At 48.0% G+C, this 25,483-nt stretch overlaps 1 protein-coding gene across 1 annotated transcript; it reads right to left on the bottom strand.

Moving 5' to 3' along the window:
• Positions 1-1,013: 1,013 nt before the first annotated feature.
• FBXL18 (F-box and leucine rich repeat protein 18) lies at positions 1,014-23,559 on the bottom strand (the record flags this gene model as incomplete). The annotated part of the gene is given in 8 exon segments (XM_082006756.1): positions 1,014-1,028; positions 4,075-4,366; positions 11,815-12,033; positions 14,919-16,459; positions 17,346-17,546; positions 18,771-19,022; positions 19,026-19,093; positions 23,496-23,559. Coding segments are annotated over 8 exon segments (2,652 nt in total).
• Between the last annotated feature and the right edge of the window lie 1,924 nt (positions 23,560-25,483).

The following is a 25,483-nucleotide window of genomic DNA, read 5'->3' as shown; positions in this document are numbered from 1 at the left end:
GGGCGGTCCGCCTGGAAACTAAATCAGACACAGGTTATTAGCTGAGGAGAAACACCAATTCTCCAGGGCAAGAGAAGGGGATTGCATGGATGTAGATCATGCAGCGTTGGGAGCAAGGAAGGGTTGTTCAGAGGAGGCAGGAGGGGCAGCTGGAAGTCAAGGTCTCCCGGTTACCTCTCTACATGTCAGCAGGGAGTGCAGGTTGGGCTTGCACCCCTTTTCGGCAAGTCTGTTGACCTGACACAAACCCAAATTGGGCCTAACATGGGGAGGGAGGAAGAAATTAAGAAAAAAAAAAAATCACAACATATGGGTATTCTTAGAGGATATCAGAGATTCCCAAGAGCTTTGCCCAAGCTGGGCAACGTGCTCAGAGATAACAATTTAAACCATCTACAAACCAGCAGCAAGTTGCAGAGCCATTAAGAAAATCAGGCCAGAGCAGTGCCAGGCATTCCCCCAGGGCTGGGATTATCACTTCAGGCTGGGCTGCTCTGCATGCAGAGTCTACACTCTGCAATTAGAGCACAAGCAAGTTTTAAAAACTCAGATCTGCAGATAACTATTTAAGTGTGTGTGCACACGCGCGCGCACACACACACACACACACACAGAGATACACTGCAGCCTCTTTTTTAATCCAAATGGCTGAAAACCTGCCTTGGCACCACCGGAATTTACTCTAACAGAAACACACACAAGTATCCCTGTTTGCCCCTTGAATTTTGGCTTCCAGTTTCTGAATCTACAGCCTCAGTCTTTTGGTCCCCTCTTAGAGAAATCTGCATTCTCCTCCTGCCCTCCCAGCTGCTCTTGCCAACGTCACACCACTGGGTCTGCCTTCCAGCACACATCCCAGACCTTTCAAGCAAGAGGCCTGATAGGACAACATGAAAGAGGAGCAGCAGGGTTATAACTACAGAGCAGAGGAAGAGAACAGCAAAAGTTAAAGCCATTTATAGAATGTAAAAAGAGCCATACAAAAAGAGTCCAAGTCCCCATCAGCGAATACTCTACATGATAGCAACCTGGTGAGTAAGAGAACATGGGGGAAAAGAAACGGTATTACTCAGTGTAGCATAACAAGAGTTCAGCCTTTTAAAGCTGGGAGGTAAAGGGAAGTTATGCTATAGCTTAAGAGTTACACCTTGAAGATTAAAAGACTTGTGACTATTAGCCCCATGCCACCAAGATGCTTCCTCCAAACAGTGTGACAAGGGCCAGTTCATTATCACTCTAGAGGAGGCAGAGTCAAACTGGCAGCATCAGTCCCTTGAGGCTGAACCAAGTTGTGTTGGGTCGAAAGAGGAGTTCAATGCTCAAACTTCTCTCATACAGATGTGCATCTGGAAAATTCCCAGCTCATCTCTAGCACTGAAACAGCCAGATTTTTGTCAAACACAGAGGAAACTGCTCTAGAGATTTGGCTGCTGGAAACACACATGAAAATCTCAGGTAGCAATACAGCCAGCTGAAGAAAAAGCCACAAGAGACTGGCATTTCCCAGGGAGACAGAACGGATGTTCCCATCCACAAATGATTTGGAGTAGAGTTGCCAAAAACATAGCAGAGAAACTCCCACTCCAAGGCTAGTTGCTCAGTCCTAGCAGGTTAAATTAATTTGCCTGAACCTAAGTAGCTGCAGGAGTAAGGATTTCCAGCAACAAAACTACCCGGGGCAATTTTATATCTTTCTTCATCACAGACCTGCCCTTCATGCCTCATGCCTAAGGGCTGGCAGAAAAAGACACTGCTCCTTGAGTGGATCTGCGGGCTCATGTAGGAGCTGAGCAGTTTCTTACTTCCACAGCAGTGCCTAAAAGAAATCAGCCAGCAAATAACCATTGATCTGGGAGGCAGCTGGTAAAGTCTGCAATGAAATTACATAAAATACAGCAAATGTCTCTGATAGTCCTTCCCCAGCTCCTGATGTTTCTTATCCCACACCACAGTCCTGCAGAGAAAATCATGTTAATAGACCAAGTTTACTGAAGTTCAGCTAGGAAGAAACAGCCACCTCCCCAAGGCAAAGAAACCTCTGCTTCTTTCTTTGTATATAGACTCTCCCAAATTAGATCTGCATGCTGCCTTCTCACCATATACAAAATTGTTGTTTATAAGCAGCCTTTACATGTAGCTGTAAAAATGAGAACCCAGACAAGTTTACATGACAATCTGCCACCAAGACAACTGAAAAACCCCAACGCAGTAAGTATACCTTCCAAAAGAGGCTGGATTTATAAGAGAGGTTTGAACTTGGTCTTAAAAAAAAAAAAAAAAGAAAAAAGAAAGCTTTGTAATTTTCTCCCCTCCTCAACAGGAAACTGTATGTTACTGCAAACCTTGTAAATTCCATACCCCAGCAAGTTGACGCCGGAGAATTCTTTCCATGTACAATTTGCGTGATTTAAGAAAAAAAAAAAAAATCAAATGCACATGGCTCACTATTATTCTCAGCTAAATGTGCGTGCAAAGCCTCTCCTTTAACTGCCTGTTAAAAAACACCCTGATTTTAACGAGCAGCTGTCATAATGTTAAACTGGGATTAGCAGTTCCCAAAAGCAGACTCCCTCTGCAATCTATGCTCCTTTAGTCCTTACCCGGAAGGCAATTCCTTTCTTCATACACCTGTCCAGGTGGGCTAGATTAAGTGAGAAGCACTTAGAGCACTAGTTCAAAAGGCCCCAGGCATGGGGAGGAGATAACAAGAAGGGGAAGAGATTGAGTTAATGAGTTGCAGAATAGCTCCTGTAATCTTCTTGACGGTTCTTTCCTCATTCCACACCTGGATGGACTTCAAACTGGATCTACCTCTGCAAGCGCATGGCTTGTAAAATTAAAACCCGAAGGACAGAGAAGGATGTCGACCTGGGGAGACAAAAGAGCTGCAGTTCCAGACATGAAACCCTGCTTTTTTTCCAAGGGAAAGAAGCCAAGGATATGCTTGCTTGCTCTCTCCTACAAAACCTCCAGACTAAACTCATCATGATTAATTAAATGAAAGCAAGTTTTCTAGGCAACTGACTAGCAGCCCCTTCAAAACAGATCCTTTAATCAGAAACAACCACTGGGATAACAAAGAAAATACCCCCTCACACACATATTTTCCAGCATAGCTGCTGGTCCAGAAGACTCAACACCAAACCAACAACCACCCAGCAGGAACTTTTACAAGGAGGTCTCTGAAGTGTCCTCATTTGGATGTGGACACATAGTGGGCCTGGCTTCAGCAGCTGGCTGGAATCATCCATGGAGCTGGGAAACGGACAGCAAAATGCACCCCGCATCACAAATTCCTCCTGGCATCAGCAGAGGTATAACCCCACTCTACAGTTAGATCTTGAACAGGTTGCACGTGGCTGAAAGGGTTAATGGCACTTTGTTATTTGCCTCCAAAATTATCCCAGAACAGGTGTGGACTGGACACAGTAAGGTTATTTTGAAGCGAACAGCTTGGTAAATAGCCTATCACTACAGTCTCAATTACTTCCAACCAGCGTGGCAGGATCCAATATGTAGGTCAGGGACAAAGTCAAAAAGAAAGAGAAAAAGTCTAAAGCAAGGCTGCACTTTGATCAGATTTCCTCAATTTTAGCAAGACAAAAGAGTCACTCCCTGGAATGCAGTTATCTCCTGGCAAACACTCTCAGTATGTGTTTTGAGACGTATCTCTCCAGAGAGGCCAGCGAGTCCCCAGGACTCCACCTGCCGATAGAGCTAAAGTGCAGCCCAAAGCCACAGGAGAATCTTACCAGCCAGCCTGTAATGATGGATTATGCCCCGCTGTAACGCTCTGCACCACAGACCCCAGAAGACAGCAGCTCCACCGCGTTAGGTGCGGCTCAAAGTTACCTTCTCTTACTTGTAAGGAAAGGATAAGGCAGTATTTGGGACTGAAGAATCTATTTCCCCTTGAGATTTCCAGAGAAACCCAAGAAAAGCCCTATGCCAAAATCAGACATTTCAGCACATCCCACTTCAGAAAAGCTGGCAAGCAGGAATAAGGGCACACAAGGTGGTATAATTAAGCACTGTCAACAAAAGAAGCACACGCCAGATAAAACAAGGAAATACGGTGTGGATCAAGGCCAAATTTTTGAACTCCACAAATCGAGATGAGCTTATGAGAAAAGAGGTTCTAGAGAAAGAAAGGAAGGAAGGAAACCAGGAGAAGCTTGATTTGGGGGAACCGAATGCAGTGGGGACAGAGCAGATATGGACTCTGGTTTGCATGACTCTCACAAATGCAAACCAACCTCTGCTGCAGCTGCACACCTTCTCCACACTCCATTTAGACTTCCCCCACAGGTTGGTGAGCAGCTTCTGGAGAGGCCAAAGTTTCTCAAGAGAAGAGAATTCAGACTGACTTACTTTTTGCCATGTATATAGCTCTTTCACCCACATGCACAAAAACCCTGTTAATCCTCCACCAGGCACGGCATAAGTCTGTTTTCACTGGAAAAGTTGCTCACATCTGAAAGTTCAAATGTAGCATCCGTCTTGAAAGCTTCAGCCAGCATACCTGAGCCAGGCTGGAAACTCCCAGCCCTGAAGCATGGCACGGTAGAACAGAGGAGGTGCCAGGACAGGCTGGAGCTGCTGACAAGTGACATGACCCAACATAGATACACACACTTTTCTCATCTTTTCAGGGAAGGCCAGACATACGCTTAAAATTTGTTCCACTGCCTGTGCCCTGAAGTCAGTACCAGGGAACTGCAAAAGCTCTCCTCCTTACAGTGACTGCCAAGAGCATAAAATGAAGCTTCTCCAGAGCATCTTCTAGCCACACCAAAGAAACTGGGTGGGATTCTGCTAGGCCCATTCCTCCATGGGCAGGGAGGACACTTGCCCCCCGCTCATCCCCCAGAAGCCTCCACACAGTGACCCTAAAGCAGACCTGTTCCCTAGTGCCATTCTCACTTCCAACCCCAACAGAGTTCCAGCGCTGCACAGACGTCATCTTCTGATCTCAGAAACGGACTTCAAACGTTCCTGAGGAAAGCTGTTGTGATTCCTCAGGTTGCCCTTAACTCCACACAATGAGATATTTCCTTCTTAAAGGGTCTTCCTTTAAGCGTGTCTTCCATCCAAGCATGTCTACACAGACAAACTGGCATTCTCCCAAGGCCTGCAATTTTCCCTCACCTTAAGTCCCATCATTAAGCCTCCAACCTGAGATGAAGGGGCACAGATGGGACTCGAAGTCATACACACACAACACCTGGACTTGATGATCTTAAAGGTCTTTTCCAACCTTAATGATTCTAACACTGCCAACTCTCCCATTATCTTCAATGCAGCATCCTCTGCCACTGCATCGCATCATGGGGAAGGAGCAATATATGTCAGACTCATCCTGAGCAGAGGCAAGTTACATCTCTATACTGTGGTTTCTCTCTGTAAGGCATGAATGACACTCCACTGCTTCCCCTTTGAGCTGAGGTTTATATCAAACATGCTTGCAGATTGAGGTTCTTACATTATTTTGCCAGCTGAACTCTGCATCAGTCAAATGTGACTGGACAATTAGAGGGGGAGGGAATAAGAACCCAAAGAGTGATGCCAGAGCACCCAGGACACGTCCTAGGGGAGTGCTCTACCAGAGCAAGCTGAAAGTTATTTCCTAATCTCTTCCACAAATTAAAAAGCTGCTGCAATAACTGCTCAATTAGATTTATTTTACTATGGAAATGCTTTAAAGCTGCAGTTAATGCTTCCGTTCAACCTTTTACACCCTCATGAAGAGAGAGCACGACAATACTATTCCAATATTATTTCTCAGCCAAGAAAGAGAGGAGGACACTCCTTGAAACCTATTTCATGCACAAACCAATCTACCCTCTAAGGAAGGTTTCAGGACTGAATTCCCTTCAAAACACATGAGCTAGCAGTTAGAACAAGCCATTTGGGTCAACCACAGGAATGCATTTAAGAAGGGGTTATGTTAGTACCCCCAAAAGAAGATACATTAATATGCCAAATTGAGGATGGTCCCAGAAGCCGTGCTGGCTTGTAAAGGATTTGAACCCACCCATAAACAACAACCCTGGTAGAAGCGAAGGTGTCCAGGCCACACCTCAAGCAGAGTCAGCCTTCGCCAAGCCCGCCAAGGAATTCTTGGGTAACGCAAGCTGACAAGGATGCAGTTTGTTATTCAGTCTGTGACAGAATGATTCAGGGGTTTCTAAGAGCAGGAAATGAAACAGACAATGAAAGCTGGAACAGGATGCTAATGATTCACTACTCCAGCCTAGCGATACATTAAGTCTTCTGCAATCAGACGCAGGGCCTGAGCCCACAACATGCTTAGGCTAGTGGAGTGGGATCGGCAGCTACCGTGCTGGCTCTGGGATCCAGGAAAGCCAGCAGTGTACTGAGAGGGACTTTTTCAAGGTCAGAAGGAAGAGAAGGTGGTGAAGGGATGCAAAACCAGCTTGAAAATCTCAAACAAGCCCTAGGTGGTAATACCAGCTTTTTGCAGCGTCAATACAATCGCAGCGGTCAGGTGGGCAGTGCAGGAAGGACGCTGGAGGACTCTACTGAATTCAAAGATGATCTTGCACTCGCTTACTGCCCTAGCAGCCCCCTCCTACCCAATCTAACAGTAAAAAGGATTACCCAAAAGGGCTTTTCTGAGGCTGAGCCCACAATGAGAATCCAGGCAAGACGAATTCTGCAGGGATATCCAGGGCAATAGCAACAAGGGAGGGAGGATCACTTAGCTCTGAGGTGAAGAAAAATTAGATAGTTCAGTCCTGTGCTAAATGCCAGGAGAGGGACTGGCTCACTCAGCACTTTCCAAATACTCAGTTTCAGCCCCATGGTCCCACCTGGAATCCCTATTTCTGCAACTGAATCCCAGGAGGGCACTTCACCCCTTCAGCGAGCATCATGGCTCTGACAGCCCCACAGGGCCACTGGAATCAGCAGTTTAAGAAGAGACAAGATCCAGCCAAGATTTTCATGTTAAGAAAAGACACTAACAAGCAGGGGAAAATTTAGGTAACGCTACAGAAGCTTGGCTAGTAAGATCTAATTCAGACTGAAATAGCAATTCCTGGAAAGTTGCAGAGGTCCTGTTGTGAAAGTCACTTCAAACTAAGAGGTCCTCATACCTGACACAGGCAGAAGAAGGAAGGTTAAATTAGTGTTTCTCTTTTCTCTGCGTTTTGGATCCCCAGAACAGGCAGATTGTCCCAAAACAGTAAAATTCCCTGCACTTTCAAGCACTGGTTAACCCTCTGAATCACACATTTGCTTTGCAAAGCCATTTGCTGGAGACAGGTAGCCAGCATGGCTAGGGGAACAGGGGCAGAGAGCTTGAGCTAGGACTGCCAACTCCCCGCTCTGACCCCACAGCTCTGGGGGGATGCCACACCAGGAGCCCAGCCAGCCCCAGCCCTCTGCGTCTTGTCCCAACAGCTATCGGATCCCAGGGGATGACAATAGCACTTTTGGGACACATGAGCAGTTGAGCCCTGCTACCCACGCTCCCCAAAACACACTTCAGCTGCACCACAGTCTTTCGCCTCCTGACCATGCTCTCTACCACGGCCTAATTTGGATTGCATTTCTATAAATCACAAGTCATCTCTATGCCTTGACACTTTCCCCTTATGTATGAAGAATCCCTAATGACAACACACTCTCAGAGTTATTTTTGTTTTGCTTTGGGGTTTTTTTTCTTTTACTGTTGCTTTCTTCATCTTTTCCAAGGTGTTTTTTCAAGGATTTTTCACAGGCTTGTATTGTCTAGTGTTGTAGAGTCCTTGAAATCATTACAATGATAGGAACTACCTAAACACTTAAGCTAAACCCAACAAAATTTCAAAGGAACACGCTGGAAAACATAAACTGTCCTTGAGGCCAAGGAGATATTAGGCAAAGCATTTCCCATGCCCTCTTCCAGACTGTTTTCTGCTGGTAAGCTTCACCAGGAAAGCAACTTCTCCGGCACATTTGTGAAGTGCCCACTAACCACGCCATGTAGCTGTGCAACCCTGAAGTCATCCAAATTCCTTGCCTGCAAGATTTCTAGGGCAGAGAAATACAAGCGTATAAATACAATTATTTAGCACGCAACCCGTCAGTAAGCAGTGTGACACCTTCCATAGGTCACAGCTCCATCTACTGACTATTTCACAAAATAACAGTGTGGAAACCCCCCGGGAAAGTCGCTCAAAGTAAGCCCTGTACCCTGGACTGGGCTTTGGACGCACCGGCTCTTTGCAAGCATTCAGAAAGAATCCCAGCACTGCAATTCAGCCCAAAAGGGAGAAGCAAACCTCACTTTTCTACAAAGAAGCCTCTTGGCACAGCTACAGGTCTGGGGTCACACTTGAACCTGCAACCGTAGGTCCCCAAGTTGTGGTATTTTAGCATTTCTGGAACTACCACCGCAGCGGTTTTAACAGCAGAATTATTTAAACAGAGTCAACACGCACTTGGAGCCAAGCACTTTGGCAAAGTTAGGGTCCAAGCATAAGAGGGAATAACATTGTGTTCGTTAGATCTGTTACTATCTCAAGTATTTCAGCAGCTGAGCGCCATGTGATAGGAAAAAAAGAAGTCATTTTACACAGAAACTGAGACTATATCACTGTCACATGTGAAATCCGAGGAAGATCAGGGAAGTGGATATGGTTTACTCAAGCCACATCTCCCACTCTAACCACTAGGCCCTTCTTATGTGCACAGAGTATCTCCCTGAACCATAAAGGAGATTACCCCTCCCATTCACACAGAAGAAAAAAGAATAAAGAAAAACACTGCAATGATTTATCTGCCCAGAGGGAAACAGTCTTCTCCAAAGCTCAGAGGAGACCTTGCCCTTGCAAGCCTCTTGTTTGCTGATGAGGGCTCCAGATGAGTGCTGTTCTGCTTACTGTGTTTCATTGCAAAAGAGGCAGAACTGAATCAGAGGCTCTTAATGACTTAAATATGTAAACTAATCTGTCCCAAATAGCAAACTTTAACCAGAAAACTGCCCACAAGAAAACTGGACACCACAGGGCCTGGTTTAGAGCTGTCACAAGACTAACAGACATGAGAACAACTCTCTCTCAGGACCAGCAGAACAGAAATACGTAACACGATCCTTATTTTATAGTCGAGGAAAAGAGTTTGAGAATCAGTTCAGGCTTTAAGCCATCGGTGTGATGCAGGAGATTTACGCTCCAAGCTCTCATCACCACACCCTGTACATACACTATCTTCCAGTACAACTCAGCAGTTGAAATCAGTCTGTTCTCCCCAAATCGGTCCCAGCCTCTTCTATGACCCAAACCCTCCTGTGTATCCACATCTGAAAAAGGATTGCACTGACCCAGATGGCATTTTCAAGCCCTACCAGCTCTATCACCCGCAGCAAACTACTGGCTACAAACTACTACAAACATAGCCCTACCAGCCCTATGCCTTTCCAGTTCCCACTCACATTTCTTCTCTTTTTGGAGGCACTGGCAGAATAGGAGTCAGTTTGGTCCCATATCCCTGTTAAAAAACAGCAATCACTTGGCTGCTCTCAGCCTTAACAAGACCATCTCCATAGCCCTAAAACAGGAACTCTAACCCTTAATGGGACCCGAGGAATATGGATCAATTCTCCCAGCTCAAGGAAGGGAGCAAAACAATGAAAGGCTCACTGCCTTGCCTTCCCTGCTCTCGCCTCCTCCTTCCCACCCACTCGCCATGTTTTTCTCTGCACACGCAGCATCTGCACACATTCCAAACAAAAAAAAACAAAAAAAAAGGATAAATCACCTTATTTCGTTCTGGCACTAGGACAGATAACTTCAAACTTGCTGCCCAATGGGTTCTTCCAATTAAAACTTGGATTAAAGAGACACTAACAGCACATTTTTAGAGGAAGCCATGCTGTGAATTAGGGCTTTATCCACAGGTTTAAGCAATGAACACACAGATTTTACTGCACATCTCTTTGCTCTTGGAGTAGTCGACAAAATGTAGTCAGGAGAAAGTCAATTCCTGACCCCATCTAAAGGCGCATTTGTGCAAGGATGAGAATGGGATCACTGGAAAAGTCACGTGGTTAAAGACTCACTGATGGCTCATGGAAGACTCCAGGCTTTGCTTACACATCATTTTCTGTATTTTGTTCCTTCCATTTTATTACTAGAGACAGTTGCATGAGAACGGGATCTTTGTTGCTTAGGAGAGCATCTGCTCCCACTGCTTATCCTCCTCCTGAAGTCATAATCTTATGTGACATCAAAATCGTTTCCAGAGCCACCAATTACAATGTCATAGACGATTATGACTTCAGGTGTAGAATTTGCAGTGGGAACAGATGCTCTCTTCAGGAAAAAAAACCAAAAACACTACACTTCAAAAATCCCGTTTTCATACAAATGTCTCTAGTAATAAAATACAAAAGAAAAAAAATAGCATGACAGCCAGAACTGTTGTTAAATGTAAAAATAGTTTTTAATATTTCCACAAGGCATCAACTGCTCTTTGGAAAGTTCCCAGGGTTTAAATTATTAAGAGGTACAGAATGTAGTGAAAATCCATCTACGACAGAGAAGAAGAGGGAGAAAAGACTGCAGAATAGCATATTTCTGCTCAGTAAGTGGACATTAAAATTTTGGCCAGTGCTGCAATGGCATCGCAGAGGGGAGGGCAAAATAAAAAATGGGAACTGCAGATTCTTGGTTCTCTCTAAGGATCCCCAAAGCACAACTGAAATCCACCAAGAAATGTTTTTACAGACATGAAGGCCTGTGAAAATCAAACTCAAAGAATCCTTGTCACATCACAAGGAATTTACTTAGATGTTTCCAACAATCACTGTCCCAGAAGGACACTGAGCCTTTCAGAGGCTGTAACAAACAATCTCGCGTGCAGTTTGGTAGGTAGCTAATATAGTCATAGGCTCTTCTGGATTTGATGTGCAGAAACGAGCCAAGTGTAATAAGTCAGTTTGAAGCTGGAGAAAGGCTGGGGGGAGGAGCACCCTTTAGGATGCAGTAATAATGCCATGCGATTTGAAAATTTTATTAGAGCTTAACAGGGCAAAGCAACAGTAGGTGACAAAGAAAACAGAGTGAAGGTGGAGGAAAAGCCTTATAGAAAAAAAAATGGAAAGTCTATTGCATGGGAAATATTTTGCAAGATGACTGCCACTATTAGAAGATTTCAAAATGCCAAGCATAATTAAAAGCTCTCTTTTCAAATGCAGTTCACAGCTCACACACAAACGTTTCCCACCACGTGAGCCTCAGAACACTGCAAGGGGCCAAGCAAAATGCATTTAAGAACTGCCAAACGTGCGAAGGCAGTTTGTACCAATTCTCCCCACACACACACCCCCCGAAGAAAAACCCTTCACAACAACCCCTTAATGGCTTTGAATTGCGCTGCCAGGGGATTATCAGTAAGTGACATTTACAAGTGATTAGAGGATGAAGAATTATCTTAGTCACTTGTGGGAAAGGAAGAAAGCTTCAAGGTCAACTCTCCCAGTACTTAAAATGTCGGCAGATGTTTTGTTTACACGAAAAGTGTCATTTGATTTATGATGGTGCTTTACATCCAGAACTTCAACTCAGCCAACAGAACTGCAGAGAACATGGGTGGGAATGGAATCAAAAATTCATATAATACCTTCAAATATTTCACTGATTCACTCTTATTAAAATAAGAGGCTAGTTGATGTGCCAAGCGGTTACACAGTACCTATTAGCTTCTTGGAACAAGTGCTCCAAGCCATATAAACCTTGGCAAGCAAGGAAATGGAGATAAATCTTCAACAGCTCCAGAAATCCCACATCAACCCCTTTCCACACTCACCTCCGGACAATAGATTGCTGGAGATTTTTGCAAACGGTAAGAGATTCTCCCATAAACATGTGGCACATGATGACCTCAAGGCAGTTGGCCATAAATGACATCACTGCGTCAGACTGCAGAGTCCCACTCCGGGAGACGATGCAAAGCCGCTGGAGAGAGGAGCAATGACTCAGTGCCTGGAAGAACTGGGCACCCGCGCAGAAGTACGGCTGTTCCAGCCTGCAAGAATAAACAAAAACAAGTCAATGGGCAATTCATGCTTGGGCCGCTTTCAGACAGGAGGGGAGAGAGCACATTCACGGGGGGCTTTGCAAATGGAGCAACCAGTGTCCCCCACCACCTCTTTCACTTACACATGCGATAACCTTCTACCCGCTTGTGCCAGCAGTACGGCACATTGGAAGCTCAGACCTCTTGCTTGCTAGCTACTCTTGAATGGTGTGTGCTAACGGACAAGGACATAAATAGGGCAGAAAGACCCTAAAGTGCAGAATTCCAGCGCCCGCAGGGAGTAACCCTGGTTTTGCAAGTTTTCCACAAAACCTGTTGGGTAAGATGGGCCTTAGGTCTGACCAGCAGACCCATTCTGGTCTTACAACAAGAGCAGCCTGGCTTTTGCTACCTGACATCCACGGAGCAGTTGATGTGGATTTAGTGACTGACTGCTCCAATGCACCAAACACTGATCAAGCTGGTCATCTTCAGTTTACTGCCTGGAGAGAAGCATGCATGAAAAATTCACAATGCACACGTGGTAATGCAGAACTTGGGCCTCTGAGCCAACACAGTGACCACAACCAGCCCTCCTCGGTCAGAGGATGGCAAAAGGATCAAAGCTACCGCTCTCCCACAGCAAGAAGAACCATCATCACTTCAACCTTTATCTTAAACACTTGGCCCAGAGAAGAGAGACAGGATCCTCTATCATGGCTATCCACAATCTTGCATCATAGCCCAGAGCAGGACAACAAAATGACATGGTGAAAACATCCCTGACTAACAAGGGGTCCACGTTTTAACTAGCAGCATGACTTCCTCACAGTAACCAGTCTGCAGGAAGCAGAACCTGCTCGGGGATGGTGTCACCAGAAGAGTACGCCTGCTTACTGCAGATTTACTACAGGGCCTCAGAGCACTTGGGAATCCCAGTCATTGGGTCAGGAAGGCCAAGAGCTCCAAGCAGGTTAATCCATTAGGTGATAACAAGTTGTCGGTCCCAACCTGATCTGGATAATCTCTGCATAGACTTTTGTAGTGCCCTGGGGTATCTCAGCAACTTAATTCTGTTAATTGGTAAATTCTGTTTTAGCATCTCAGCCTGTGACTGCTGTTCAGGTAGCAGAAAGATGTAGCTCTTCAGCTTGCCTGAAGAGATCCTAACAGCCCATGAGCGCTTTGGGTAATGGCTTAAAATGAATATTAAGGATATGGGAAGTCTCTCTATTTTTTCAGCAGCGTTATTAGTCCATTATAAGTTTAAGACAAAAAGCACAGAAGCCCTTGCAACCTCACAGATTTCTAGGTTACTCTCTGTGACATGACAGCCATACTTGCAATACTGCCTTTCACTCGCTAGATGACAATGTTGCTTTGGAATAATATCCCCTTAAACTAGCTTCTCAGCCTGGAAAATGGGGAGAGGAAAAAAGGGTAGAAGCAGCAGAGAATTAGTCAAATGAAAAGGAAACTACATGACCAGGAAGTGATAAACATTAAAATCCTCTTAAACCTATATAAAACCTTAGACTTTACTCAGGAAAGAACAATGACAGCTTACATGGAAACACCGGGCTGTTACACGGAGAGACCCTGGTTCAGCCTTTATTCAAAGCTCTGTGCTGCCTCTCAGCTTTATCGCTCATTGCCTCCATTTCAAAGTCTCTGGAAACTACAGGGCCTAGACAGAGTGAAGCAACACTGCACACCCAAACCTCCTTCCCCAGATCTTAGTTCCTCCATGGCGATTTAGTCTCCTGAAGGTTAAAGATATTTAATGGCTTGGGTCAAGTGAAAGTAACTGAATTTCCAACAGCTGCCATCCCTTGGATGAGAGGCCAGCGCACTCCTTGCCTGTCAGAAATGGTAAGTGGTGGAAAATGAAAACCCTCCTGAGGTGTTTTAGGCACCCTGGCTCCTTCACTATTGCAATGGATCAGGAACATGCACACAAACACCAGTCTCAGCTGCTGAGCAACAATTCAGTCACGCAATCTGTCTTTGTGATCACAGCAGTGACCTTGCTGTTACTACTGTTAGGCATTTTAGATGCATTTTGAGAACAGGGATGACAACGGGACTGACAGGTCTAGCAGTTTCACCAACAGAAGCTGATTTTGGGAAAAAAGAAAAAAAAAAAGCATCTTTCTAAAGTAATAACAGTTCATACGGACTGGTGCAAGGAAACCACCATAGGTCGTGCCCTTTGCTTTCATAAGCACATTTTGGCTATTGTGAAGCTCCTCATGCACCCTTTAGGATCAGATCCCTGGTAGGATCCTTTAAACCCTACTAGCAGAGAAACACCAACAGGTCAAACTCTAAATTTGGAATGTTTTCAATATATTATCAAGAAAAGAAAAAAAATTTAAAGATAAAAAGGTGAAATTTTAACAGAAACCAAAGGCAGAAAGATATCTCATTGGGAAACCTAAGGAGAACTCTACATTATCTAGACGTTGTAGGAGTCTCTTCATTCCCAGAAATTTGAGAGATGTGCTTGTACACAAAACCAAGAAGTCAGTATTACTGTAGTCAGTAATACTACAGCCAAAGGCATGTAGTATTTAACCTAGCCCTGACAGGCTGCCAGATCCCAAATATGCAGCATCCACTCTTCCTTATCTAAAAGGAAGGCAGTTGCAGCATACAAACCCTTTGCTCTTAAAACACTGGTTAAAGGGCATATCCTGAGCCCTCAAGGACAGTATGCGATGCCTTCCCTTTCTCAACAAGTCAGGAAGGAAAACACCCAGTTTTCAAGCCATTACAGCTGCTTTTGACCAGAACAGAAACACTCACAGTTTTAACACTAGCCACAACAAACCATGCACTACATTTCTAGAGATTCACAAACAAAATGGAGATGTTCAATGGCAGTCCCTCACCTGAGATCTCTCAAACATTTGCAGTGTTTCAGCATGTCCATGAGGGCAGACATATAGACCACTTTCCCCATCATGCCCAGGTTGGCCAATGAAAGAGTCCGCAAATGCTGGCACTGCAATCCAATGTTAATAAGCCCAGAGCCAGTAAGAATATTTGGCAGTTGTGCTAAGGTGAGGCTCTGCAAGTAAGTCAATTGGCTAATGGCAGCCACCTCTGAATCCCCCACGCTTTGTGCCCGGACACAAGGAGGCAACGAGTTCCGAATTGCTGGCTCGTTGCGGGGCATGGCAGAGGAAAAACTGGACCCAATTATTTCCAAGGTTTCCAAAAATCGGAGGCTTCCCATCAGAGCCCAGAATACTGAAGACTCTATCTTCTGATTTGCCTGGTCTGCTAAGTTCCTTGGGTATGTCTGTATCCCAATCCGAACTTTCCTTCCAAATGTTTGGGGCACCAAATTAGATGCTGTGGGAGGCTTTTCCACGTTTGCAGCAACATCTGTGATGGAGCAAACCGGTAGTGCTAATGACAGCAGGTGCTTTAGCCTGGACAGAAGCTGGCACAAGTGATTCCCTATGCTTTCTGAGCTGTGATGGTGAGCTGCAGAGAGGTTGAGGTGTCTCAGATTGCAGCAAGACACTACCAGGCTTTCTAGAATGCTACTGTCAATGTCGTCTTCTGCTTTTCGAAACAAGGACTCTGGAGCCAGACAGTGAATGCAGCCACTGAGATTCAAACTGGTCAAGCTTTTAAGATCCTTCCCACCATTAATAACCCTCTGGATCAGGTGACCACCAGACAAGGTGCATCGGCTAAAGCTGAAGTAGAAAGGGTTGTTGAACTTCAAGTGTTGCAGGAGCCCAGAGCCATTAATCCAGGCTTTGGGCAATTGTAAAGCATCCAGACGTACATTTCGAGCCATAGAGTCCAAGAGGTTTTTAGTGGCTCCCGTCTCCGCAAAGCTACCGGGGGCAGAAATAAGGAAGGCATGAAGGTTCTCAGGTGTCCGATCACTTAGCACCGCCAAGTACAGCCTCACCACCTCCTGATTAACATAGCCAGGAGCCAGCCTGGCATAGAAGACACGGAGGTTCTGGTAATGGGGCACATTGCTCTCACCTACCATGAGCTGCCCAGAGAGCATAAATCCTTCTCGTGAGCGATCAAGGATCTCAAAATAAAGCAGCAGTTTCTCAAGGCTAGTGCAGCATGGGACGACACCATATGACGGCGTGTAAAGGGTTTGCTTCAATTCCGAGACACGGCTAAGAGTGGCTTTACACTCACTGCTTAGCTGACTGGCGTCGAAACCTGGATTTACATCTATTGCCAGGGAGCGCAGGTGCTGGAGCGTGGACAGCATCTTTGAGAGACGGAGAGAGGTGACATGGCACCCAGACAAGTTCAGTTTTACCAGGTTCTTGCATCGTGTTACGTGATCAATAGTGGAACTGGGCAGCCAATAGCACCCAGCCATGTTCAGCTGGTAAATCTCTTTTCCGATATCCCTCATCAGTTGCTTCACTTTGTCTTTGTTTACCTGTACTCAAACAAAACCACATTCAATGAGATATACAGCAATGGTGTGTACTGACTCAGTTTCCCACCTGAAGATGGGGATAAGAGTGGTTAGCACTTAGATTACATGGCTCATCCAAAGGTTTCAGGACACTAGCACAGTCTAAGATCTATTATACTGCTTGTAGCTGGCTTAGTCTGCCATGCTTTGGACTCTTAAGGCTACACTTCCTTTAGCTTCTTAGTCTGTGCGGTTCTGCATCACTGACTGTGAGGCCAAATCTGTTCAGCAACTGATAGTGGAATGGAGGTCCATCTCCATTTTCTAACAGCAAAGCTATTTTGGCAGAACTAGCTATCTACAGAACCTCAAATTGAAAGAACAATGTTTTCATTCTCCTTCATCCAGTTTCCTCTTTTGGAAATGAGTAAGAGAGGCTTCCCCTTGCCTACACTTGGTGATACAGTCCTCATAAAACATATCAGACTCCATTCCCAAGCTTTAGTTTTGTTATAACACATATACAATTTCTGGCTTAGATGTGTGCCTGACAGCAATATGCACAAGATTTTTTTACATTTTCCATGTTGTGCATTTTGAGAAAATGGTAACTTTACGCAACCACAGCTACAAATAGAAAGTCACATTTACTTTCATTTTAGCTTTCAGAAACAGAGAGAAGACAGTTTTCACTGACAGTATTTATATAACTAAGGGACCCAGAGCTGTTCTAACAAAGCATTCTGGAAAACAAATGCTTTTATAAAACAGTTTATTGTTTATTTGATTTCAGAGTTCAAGAGCACTTCATTTATGCAGACACATTGTAAAGTTCTACTTCTTGGCATTTTTTCAGAAGTCAGATTTGTCTTCACATCTAACAGAAGCAGCAAGATACTCTCCCCACCTTATAGTCTTTCTGAAGTAAAACTGTATGTGTTAGACTCTTGTCAAGGCAAAGCGTTGCGAGTTTCCTGCAGGTTCTCCTGACGTTCAGGACAAGGTCTGTGCAAGGGACGTAGCTGAGGATGTGCAAAAGGATCTCATCTGAGAACTCCATCAAGTTGACACCGTTACTTTCCTCCTCACTCTCCCCGCTTATGATCTCCTGTGGGGGGAAAAGAAAAATAAAAAAAGAAAAGCTACTAGCTCGGAAATTTCAGCAAAGTTTGCAAGAAAACAGATACTCTGAGTCTCATAAGGATTTATAAAGTGAGACAAAACAGAAACCCTTGAATCTTTAAGTACTTCTATCTGCATGAAGAAACCAAAAGCTTTCCCTTAGAAGACAATATGGAGGTAGTGCAAAACTTCACACAAAGCCACAGTACCTTGACTCACTCTTTCACTGTTGGCTACTGTAGAATGAGGAGAAAAAACATTTACATTCATTCCACTTTTACCATTGACTTTGCAATTGGAAAAGTGACCGTCCCAGATTCTTTTCTAAATTATAATGCAGCAGTCTCTTTCTACATCCTTCCTCTAAGTGCCACCCATTTCAATAACCTTAAGAGTTATATAACGATATATATATATACACACACAAACAAAACTGCAGTCTATCACTGGACCACTCATAGCTTTTCTGCAACATTTTTATACCTTAACCATATGAAGCCACACGATCGACAGCTGGGCTCCAAAAGGGAGATGGCAGCCCCTTCGCTCCTCCACCCTCAGCTGCCCTCCTTCACCACTGAGGTGACAAGAGGCACTCCAGCAACTGCACCCCAAACCCGCTGGCACTGCCTGACAAGAAGGCAACGGGTGCACGCTGCCTTGTGCGGCACAAGCACTGGACATGGCCCTCAGCCCACCCCACCGTGGTGATGGCAGTTTTGGGGGGCAGCTGGGAGTTTAGCATCGTCTTTAATAAAGCTAAGATTGGCATTAATGCCATGGCATCCCCTAAAGGGAAGGGGGGAACTGGTCCCACCTCACAGCCCCTGTAAGCCTCCCCTCAGAGGGCGATTTCGGCGCCCGTACCCAGCCCCGTTAGACGGCAGCGGGCACGCCTCAGGAACCGGGTCCCCGGGGCCTCTCCGTGCCGCCGGGCAGCCCGGGCCGAGCTCCGCCGGGAGAGAGGCCGCGGGCACCTCCCAGGCCCTCCGCCGCCATTTGCGCCCCCTCACCGCTGCCGGCTCCTGCCCCTCTCGCCTCGCCCTCATCCCTGAAGAGGTTCCGGCTCCGCCAACGCCAGCTCCAGCCCAGGGAGACGGCGGCGGAGAACAAGCCCCGCTACAGCGCCGGTTAACGGCTCTTTGGGGGACCGTGGCGGAGGGGGAAGCGGAGGGCGGGAAGAACCCACTCTCCCTCCGCCCCGGCTCACCTCTCCACAGCGGAACATGGCAGCGGCCGCGCGGCCCCGCCGCTGCCGCCGCCGCCGCCTCCCCCGAGCACCGCTCAAACCGGCCGCGTCCCGGCCTGGCTCCTCGCCGGCCCGGCCGCCGCAGGGTTCTTCCGGCGCTGCCATGACCCAGCTTCCGCGGCTCAACACACCCCCGCCACTCCCTCGGCCGCCCCACGCCGCCATCTTGAGCGTGGCCTGGAGTGCAGCCGGAGAGATGGGCGGTGCTAGCCGTTACTGGGCGCCATCTTGAGAGCGGCGCCGCCTTGATGGGAGTGGCACGCCCGCTTCAGTTGTGCCGTCCCCTCACAGTTTAGCCGTCTCAGAGCGCGCTCATCTTGAGGGCGGCAACTCTGCCCCGAGCGGGTGCGGAGGCGAAATCCGGCTCATTCAGAGGGCCTGGCTCCCTCACCTCTGCCCCAAGGCCACCGGTGCTGAGGCATCGGGGGCAGCAGGATCCGGGCGAGCGGCCGCTCAACCTCCTCCACCGCTGGCAGCTCCCAGCCACAGGCCCTCTGCCACCCCAGCAGCTGACTCACACCGGGCCCTCGCCCTGCGAAGCCCTGAGTCGGCTCCAAAAATGTAAATCCAGCCTGCAAGGAGCTGCGGGGCACAGCAGTGACTGAGTGGGCGAGCAGGGGGCAAAGGGAGCCCCGTCTGGCTGGCGGGACACCCCTGCCAGGCTGCTGTGCGGCCCCGGGCGCTCTGCTGGAGGGTAGGAGGGCTCTGCAGAGGGATCTGGACAGGCTGGATCGATGGGCAGAGGTCAACTGTATGAGGTTTAATAAGGCCAAGTGCAGGGTCCTGCACTTTCGCCACAACAACCCCATGCAATGCTACAGGCTTGGGGAGGAGTGGCTGGAGAGCAGCCCGGCAGAAAGTGACCTGGGGGTGCTGGTCGACAGCCGGCTGGACATGAGCCGGCAGTGTGCCCAGGTGGCCAAGAAGGCCAACAGCGTCCTGGCCTGTATCAGCACTAGTGTGGCCAGCAGGAGTAGGGAAGTGATTGTGCCCCTGTACTCGGCACTGGTGAGGCCGCACCTTGAATACTGTGTTCAGTTTTGGGCCCCTCACGACAAGAAGGATGTTGAGGTGCTGGAGCGTGTCCAGAGAAGGGCAACGGAGCTGGGGAGGGGTCTGGAGCACAAGTCTGATGGGGAGCGGCTGAGGGAACTGGGGTTGTTTAGTCTGGAGAAGAGGAGGCTGAGAGGAGACCTTATCGCTCTCTACAACTACCTGAAAGGGGGTTGTGGCGACGAGGGTGTTGGTCTCTTCTCCCAAGTAACTAGTGATAGGACAAGAGGAAATGGCCTCAAGTTGCGCCAGGAGAGGTTTAGATTGGATATTAGGAAAAATTTCTTCACTGAGAGGGTGGTCAGGCATTGGAACAGGCTGCCCAGGGAGGTGGTGGAGTCGCCATCTCTGGAAGTGTTCAAAAAACGTGTGGATGTGGCACTTCAGGACATGGTTTAGGGGACATGGTGGCGCTGGATTAATGGTTGGACTTGATGATCTTAAAGGTCCTTTCCAACCTAGTGATTCTGTGATTCTGTGATTCTGGGCCAGCACCCTGGTTTTCTGGAGAGGCAGCGAAGCATCTGGGAGACCGATCCTTTCCCGGTTCATCCTGTGGGCTGGAAGCAGCCAGGACGTGGAAGACAAGACACCCGTGAGCACTGAACGGGTTGGTGCTAAGAAAGGGGCTGCAGGTACCAACCCCTTCCTCCTAGGAAAACCCTAAATATAAACCATCAGCTTCAGATTCACTGGTCATTTATGCAGGCATGAGATACAATCCTTCGCTTCGCTGATGCACAGAGGGCCATGTAGAAGTCATCCAGGGCTGCTGTGAGTACAGCCATCACACGCAGCTACGTCCAAGGGGAGCAGCTGGCTCAGCACTGTTACTATTAGCTCCTCATCCCAAATCTCAAGTACAGACAGGACCAGAGCGCTGGAATTTCCAGTTACGTGTATGCTTTGGGAATTTTGTTCATAGAAAATGTGTTTTAAAGATGACCTACAAAGGAAGATGAATAGATTGCTGCTTTCTTCCTGCTTGATTGTTGCCATTTAAGGCTATGAATTAGATTAGGGGTAGATCGGGGTTTTCACTTAGAAATATCAAGTGCCTCAAGTCTTGATTACTTATTTTGCTTCTAGGCCTGTGAGAAGGCTCTGGAGTTGAAGAAGAAAACCCCTCTTAGCCCTTAAATGAGGGAGACCATAAATAAGAGAATCTGTACCTGCTTTGTTTGTCATGTGTTTCACTTAAATAGAAGGTAATGACAAATTAAATCTGGAGGCTCTTCAGTCAAGACCGACTTGTTTGACATCTGGGAAAAATACCAACCTACCTTATTTGCAGTCGTCAGGGAAAGCGGAGACCAGGGTGGAGGAGAACTGCATTTCCAATGCAAATGGTAAATGAAATCATCAACAGGGCCCATATGCAGAGTAAAAACCCTGCCAAAAGAGCCAGATCGGCTGGAGCAGCCTGTGTTAGGACTAGGCATGGGTTCCTTCCAGCCCTGAGGTGTACATGGACCAGACAGCAGTTGACAACCCTGAGTAAGAGCTGGGAACAGAGATAGGTATGAGAAACCAGGCTCACAGCAGTTTGTAAAAGGAGTGGACTCAGGATCCACCAAGTAAATGAGCAATGTGGTGGTGTAGACACACTGTAGCAGCAGGACATCAGATGGGTGGTAAAAGAGGAAGGAAATGAACAGCTACGCTGAACTCTGGCATTTCTCTTGATGGTCGCTGGGAGGTGGTCAGACGGTGAAAGGAGAAACCCTCCCTGCTGTGCCTCGCGTCAGGAATGCTCTTCTCAGTGTGGGCACTTGGGAGCCTTCTGTGAAGGTGTGTTCAGTTCAGGGTTGGGCCATCTCAAGGCAGGTTTTGATCATCTTACAACTAATACACAGTTTTCTTAGCCCAAAGGAGGCAGGCACATATCATGCTGTCCCAGTCCAGGAGTGCAAACAAACAAAATGCTAGTATCAAGATATTTTGCTCTGTATTTTATGTTTTTCCCTCTGGAAAGTCTTGGGTCATTCCTGTCCTCTGATTCTTCTTAAGACCGATACAGTCTTTTTGTCATCTTTTTGTCAGCGTGACTAAAGCCCAGCTGGACTACACTGGCCAGAGCACTTGATAAGCTTGGGTGAACTGCTAGCTCCACTGCTGTAAGTAATTTTCAATACTTGACACAGTTTAGTACAGTAAGGCCTGCTAAAGTAGATTACAGATGGGTTTAATACAAGTCAGGGCAAGCTCCAGGTCAGCAATCCCTCTGCAAAGACCAACTTCAAAGACCAGGACTCCTCCTGCCCCAAGCACAGCCGATACCCACAGTCCCATCCCTGAACTGATACCTTGGAAAGCCCATTTTCTGAATCTGACACTTTGCACCCTCGGAGGGGACTTCTGCAAGGTGGCCAGTTTGGTTTCAATGATCTGGGATTTCCTGGGACTTTTGCATGCAGCCAGCTGACACCTCTCCTGAAGCAACACACACTGGCTGACAAGAAAACGGGACACCCGCAGCTGCGGACCGTTTCTGGTCAAAACTCCCTGACACGGCTAAGAGACTATGAGGCCCTTCAGGGCTAAATCCTGAGAGCCACAACTGTCTCCTTTGCCAAGGACGTCACTAATTCCTGGCGGTGGCTTGATTCCATAAGCGGCTCAGCGAGGTGACTTTCCAGGTCACCAGCTAATTGCAGGTGAGGTGCCAGTGACTGTCTCGAGCAGGAGCGAAAGTTTGGAGCTCTGGGGGAAGAAAGGGCGTAAAACGTGTTTGCTCAGCTCCCTTTAGCTGAGCCAGCTCCCCCGGGCAGCTAAAGGGAGGCGAGAAAGGGCTGGGTGGCTTGCAAGGATCTACGGCTGCGGCCCGCCATCTCTGCAGCCTGAGAAATCCTGGTACGTCACCGCCACTGCACCAGATGGGGTGACGGGACGCGCTCAGCCTGGCCCATGGGTGGCTGTTTGAAACCTTCTGTTTCCCCCACAGCCCCTGGCTATTTGCGTGCTGGAGAGGCGGAGGAAGTGGTAGCCAGGGGACTGGTTATTCCCTACACATCTCCTTTCAGTCTTGCCCATTGCTGGTGGCTTCAAGAGCTGGGAGATGGCTAAACCAACTCCCCTAACGCCCTTCCAGTGACAGGCCCCTCGGCATTTCCCCACCTCTGTGAAACAGTGAGGGGTGAACTGAGCCCTCTGAAACACCGTGACGGAGAAACCGCGGTTAAAAAAAATCCCCCCTCTTCCAGAGCCTGATGTTCCTGAGAGGAAACTACCCCGGGCTCCCCCCTGCTCGCCAGAGTCGGGAGCAGTGAGTAATGCTCACAGGCTTCCCTGCCCGGCACCACATTCTTTTCTCCAGCATGTAATGGCCCAGAGGAGGAATAAACTGAGCCTCGCTGGAGCAGCCTGCAGAGTAGCTGTGCATGCCGCAGCCTCGCACCGGAGAGGCATCAGGAAGGGTTGTGAAAGGCTCAGCCTCATTTTACTGGGGGGCTGTTTGCCTGGACCAGCAAGTGAAATAGAAAGAAAGGAGAAAAAAAACCCTGCAAAGTGTTAACTAACAGAAAGCCTCGCCTGCTGTGCTCTGGAGCATCAAAATCAGCCCAGATCCCTGCATGCAGCAGCTCTGCACTAGCCCATCGCTCGCTCTCTCCCTGTGCCTACACCTCTCCCCACCTGAGCTGCTCTCAGCCCCCAGCATTTTGCTGCTCTGTAGCTTCTCCCTCACGGCCACCGTCATCTTTTCTGTTCTTTGTGTCTCGACACATTTTTCCACAGTGATCAGTGGCCGTTTCAGGGAGGGCTGAAGGCAGGAGAGGAGACTCACGGACTGGTGCCCCATTTCCCTATTGTCATCATCTCTTCTTGGCTCCTGGCCTTTTCCCTGCCCCACTCTCACCAGCTCCCTCCCCCAGGGGCTGCCATTGCCTCCTCCTCACCCCATTTCCCCAAGACCTCGGGTTATAAGCCCAGTTTGGGCCTTGCTCCAACCTGTTTCACCTCCTCTGTTGCAAACTGGTGCTTCCAGTAACTTGTCTGGCCAGCCCAGTGTCTGCACCTACAGCCCTGCCGGGCTCCTGCAGCACCCGGGTGGGAGGCTGAGGAGATGAAGGGCAGAAACCAGCAGCTCCACCCTGAATACAGCATGATGCCGGAGCAGGATCAGGCCAGGCAAAGGATTAAAGAGCCAACAGAGCCCGTTCCCTGCCTTTCATCTACTGTCAGCATGACACAATCACAGCCATTAGCTCTTCAAAGACAGGCAGGTTGGAGGAGCCTTGGGAAGCCAGCACGCCTGTGAGCAAGGCTCCGAGGTCTGGTCTGCCCAAGTTGGCAACACGTAGCGTCACCTGGCTTTGCTCTCCCTGGTCCCTGACCTGGCAGCCTCGGTCCTGTGTGTCTCCTCCCTTCCACAGCAGCAGCTCCAGCTCCTGGGGCTCGCAGGCTTTGCTGTGCCCAACAGGGGTCTCGGCTCCCAGCAGGGCTTTGTGAGGGTCCCTGCTGCAGCTGCTCCTTTTCATCAAACTGGAGAATTTGATCCATCAAACAAGCCTGAAGCTTGAAGGTTCAGAAGCCCAGAGGATGGAGACAGAGCCAAGATGCCAAGCAAATCTCCTTCCCGGTAGAGGCTGAGCTGGAGGCAGGTACCTGCACTGCCCCCAGCAAGTCCTGGAGCTGTGGGTGTCACTCACCATGCAAGAGCTTCCTCCCTCCCCACACCCTTTTCCCAGCCCCACCCCTGCCCAGCCATGTCTAACAGCAGTGGCCCTGCTCTCTGAAGTCAAATTTTTTTCCACTTCACCAAAGACTTTCTCTTGCCTTCTCCCAAAAGCTGCTCCACCCAGCCAGCAGTTTGGCAGAGTACAAGTCTCCCAGCCCAGAGCCAGGCCTCCCTCTCAGGGCAAACCGGGAGGAGCAGGACAGACAAGCTCAGGCACTTGGGGTAGGGGGAAGAGGGGACTGCAGGGCAGCCAAAGGAGCCTTAGCTCCGGTAGAAGACAGCTGCTTTAGCATGGTTATGGCCCCACCACCACCCCAGTTTTCACCAGGCCAAATCTAGTCATACTGTACTGCTAAAGGAGACTCACACAAGGCAATCTTCCAGAAAGTGCAGTTGGTTCCCCACCAAGCCCAGCTCCTCCAGCAGCTCCCACTTGCACACACAGGCAGCATCTAGAGAGCTCCATCCCAGGTCAGCCTTGGGAGACCTCCAAGTTTGGCAGACTTGGCTCTTCCCCACTCTATCACCATGAGCCATCTGGCTCAGCACACCAGCCAGCCTGCCACAGCAGCACCCACCCCCATAAGATAGCTGGCCTGCACAGCCTGGCAAGGCTAGATCAGAGCACATCATAACCGTCAAGAAGTGGCATAGAAGAAAGAAAATGAACAATCAAACACCAGTCAAGCCTCTATGGTGTGCACTTTTATTTGAACTGGTTGTAAGTCAGTGTACAGGTAGCCCCTCCCTCCCCCACATACTGGCACCACTTCTCCTAGACCCTGCGGGGGGACTGTAAAGCCTTCATTCACATCTATCACTGGGGAACACAGCCTGCTCGCTTGACAAATTGAAGAGAAAAAGGATCAAGTGTGTTTTGTTTTTAAGGCGGAAAGATACAAAAAGACACTTGTTGGGTTACATAATTTACAGACAAGCAATT

This window comes from Phaethon aethereus (genome assembly GCF_964289735.1).
Source record: "Phaethon aethereus genome assembly, chromosome: 15".
In the NCBI taxonomy this organism is placed as follows: Eukaryota; Metazoa; Chordata; class Aves; order Phaethontiformes; family Phaethontidae; genus Phaethon; species Phaethon aethereus.
Note: the sequence above shows the minus strand (reverse complement) of the source record. Positions and strands in the feature narration are given on the sequence as shown.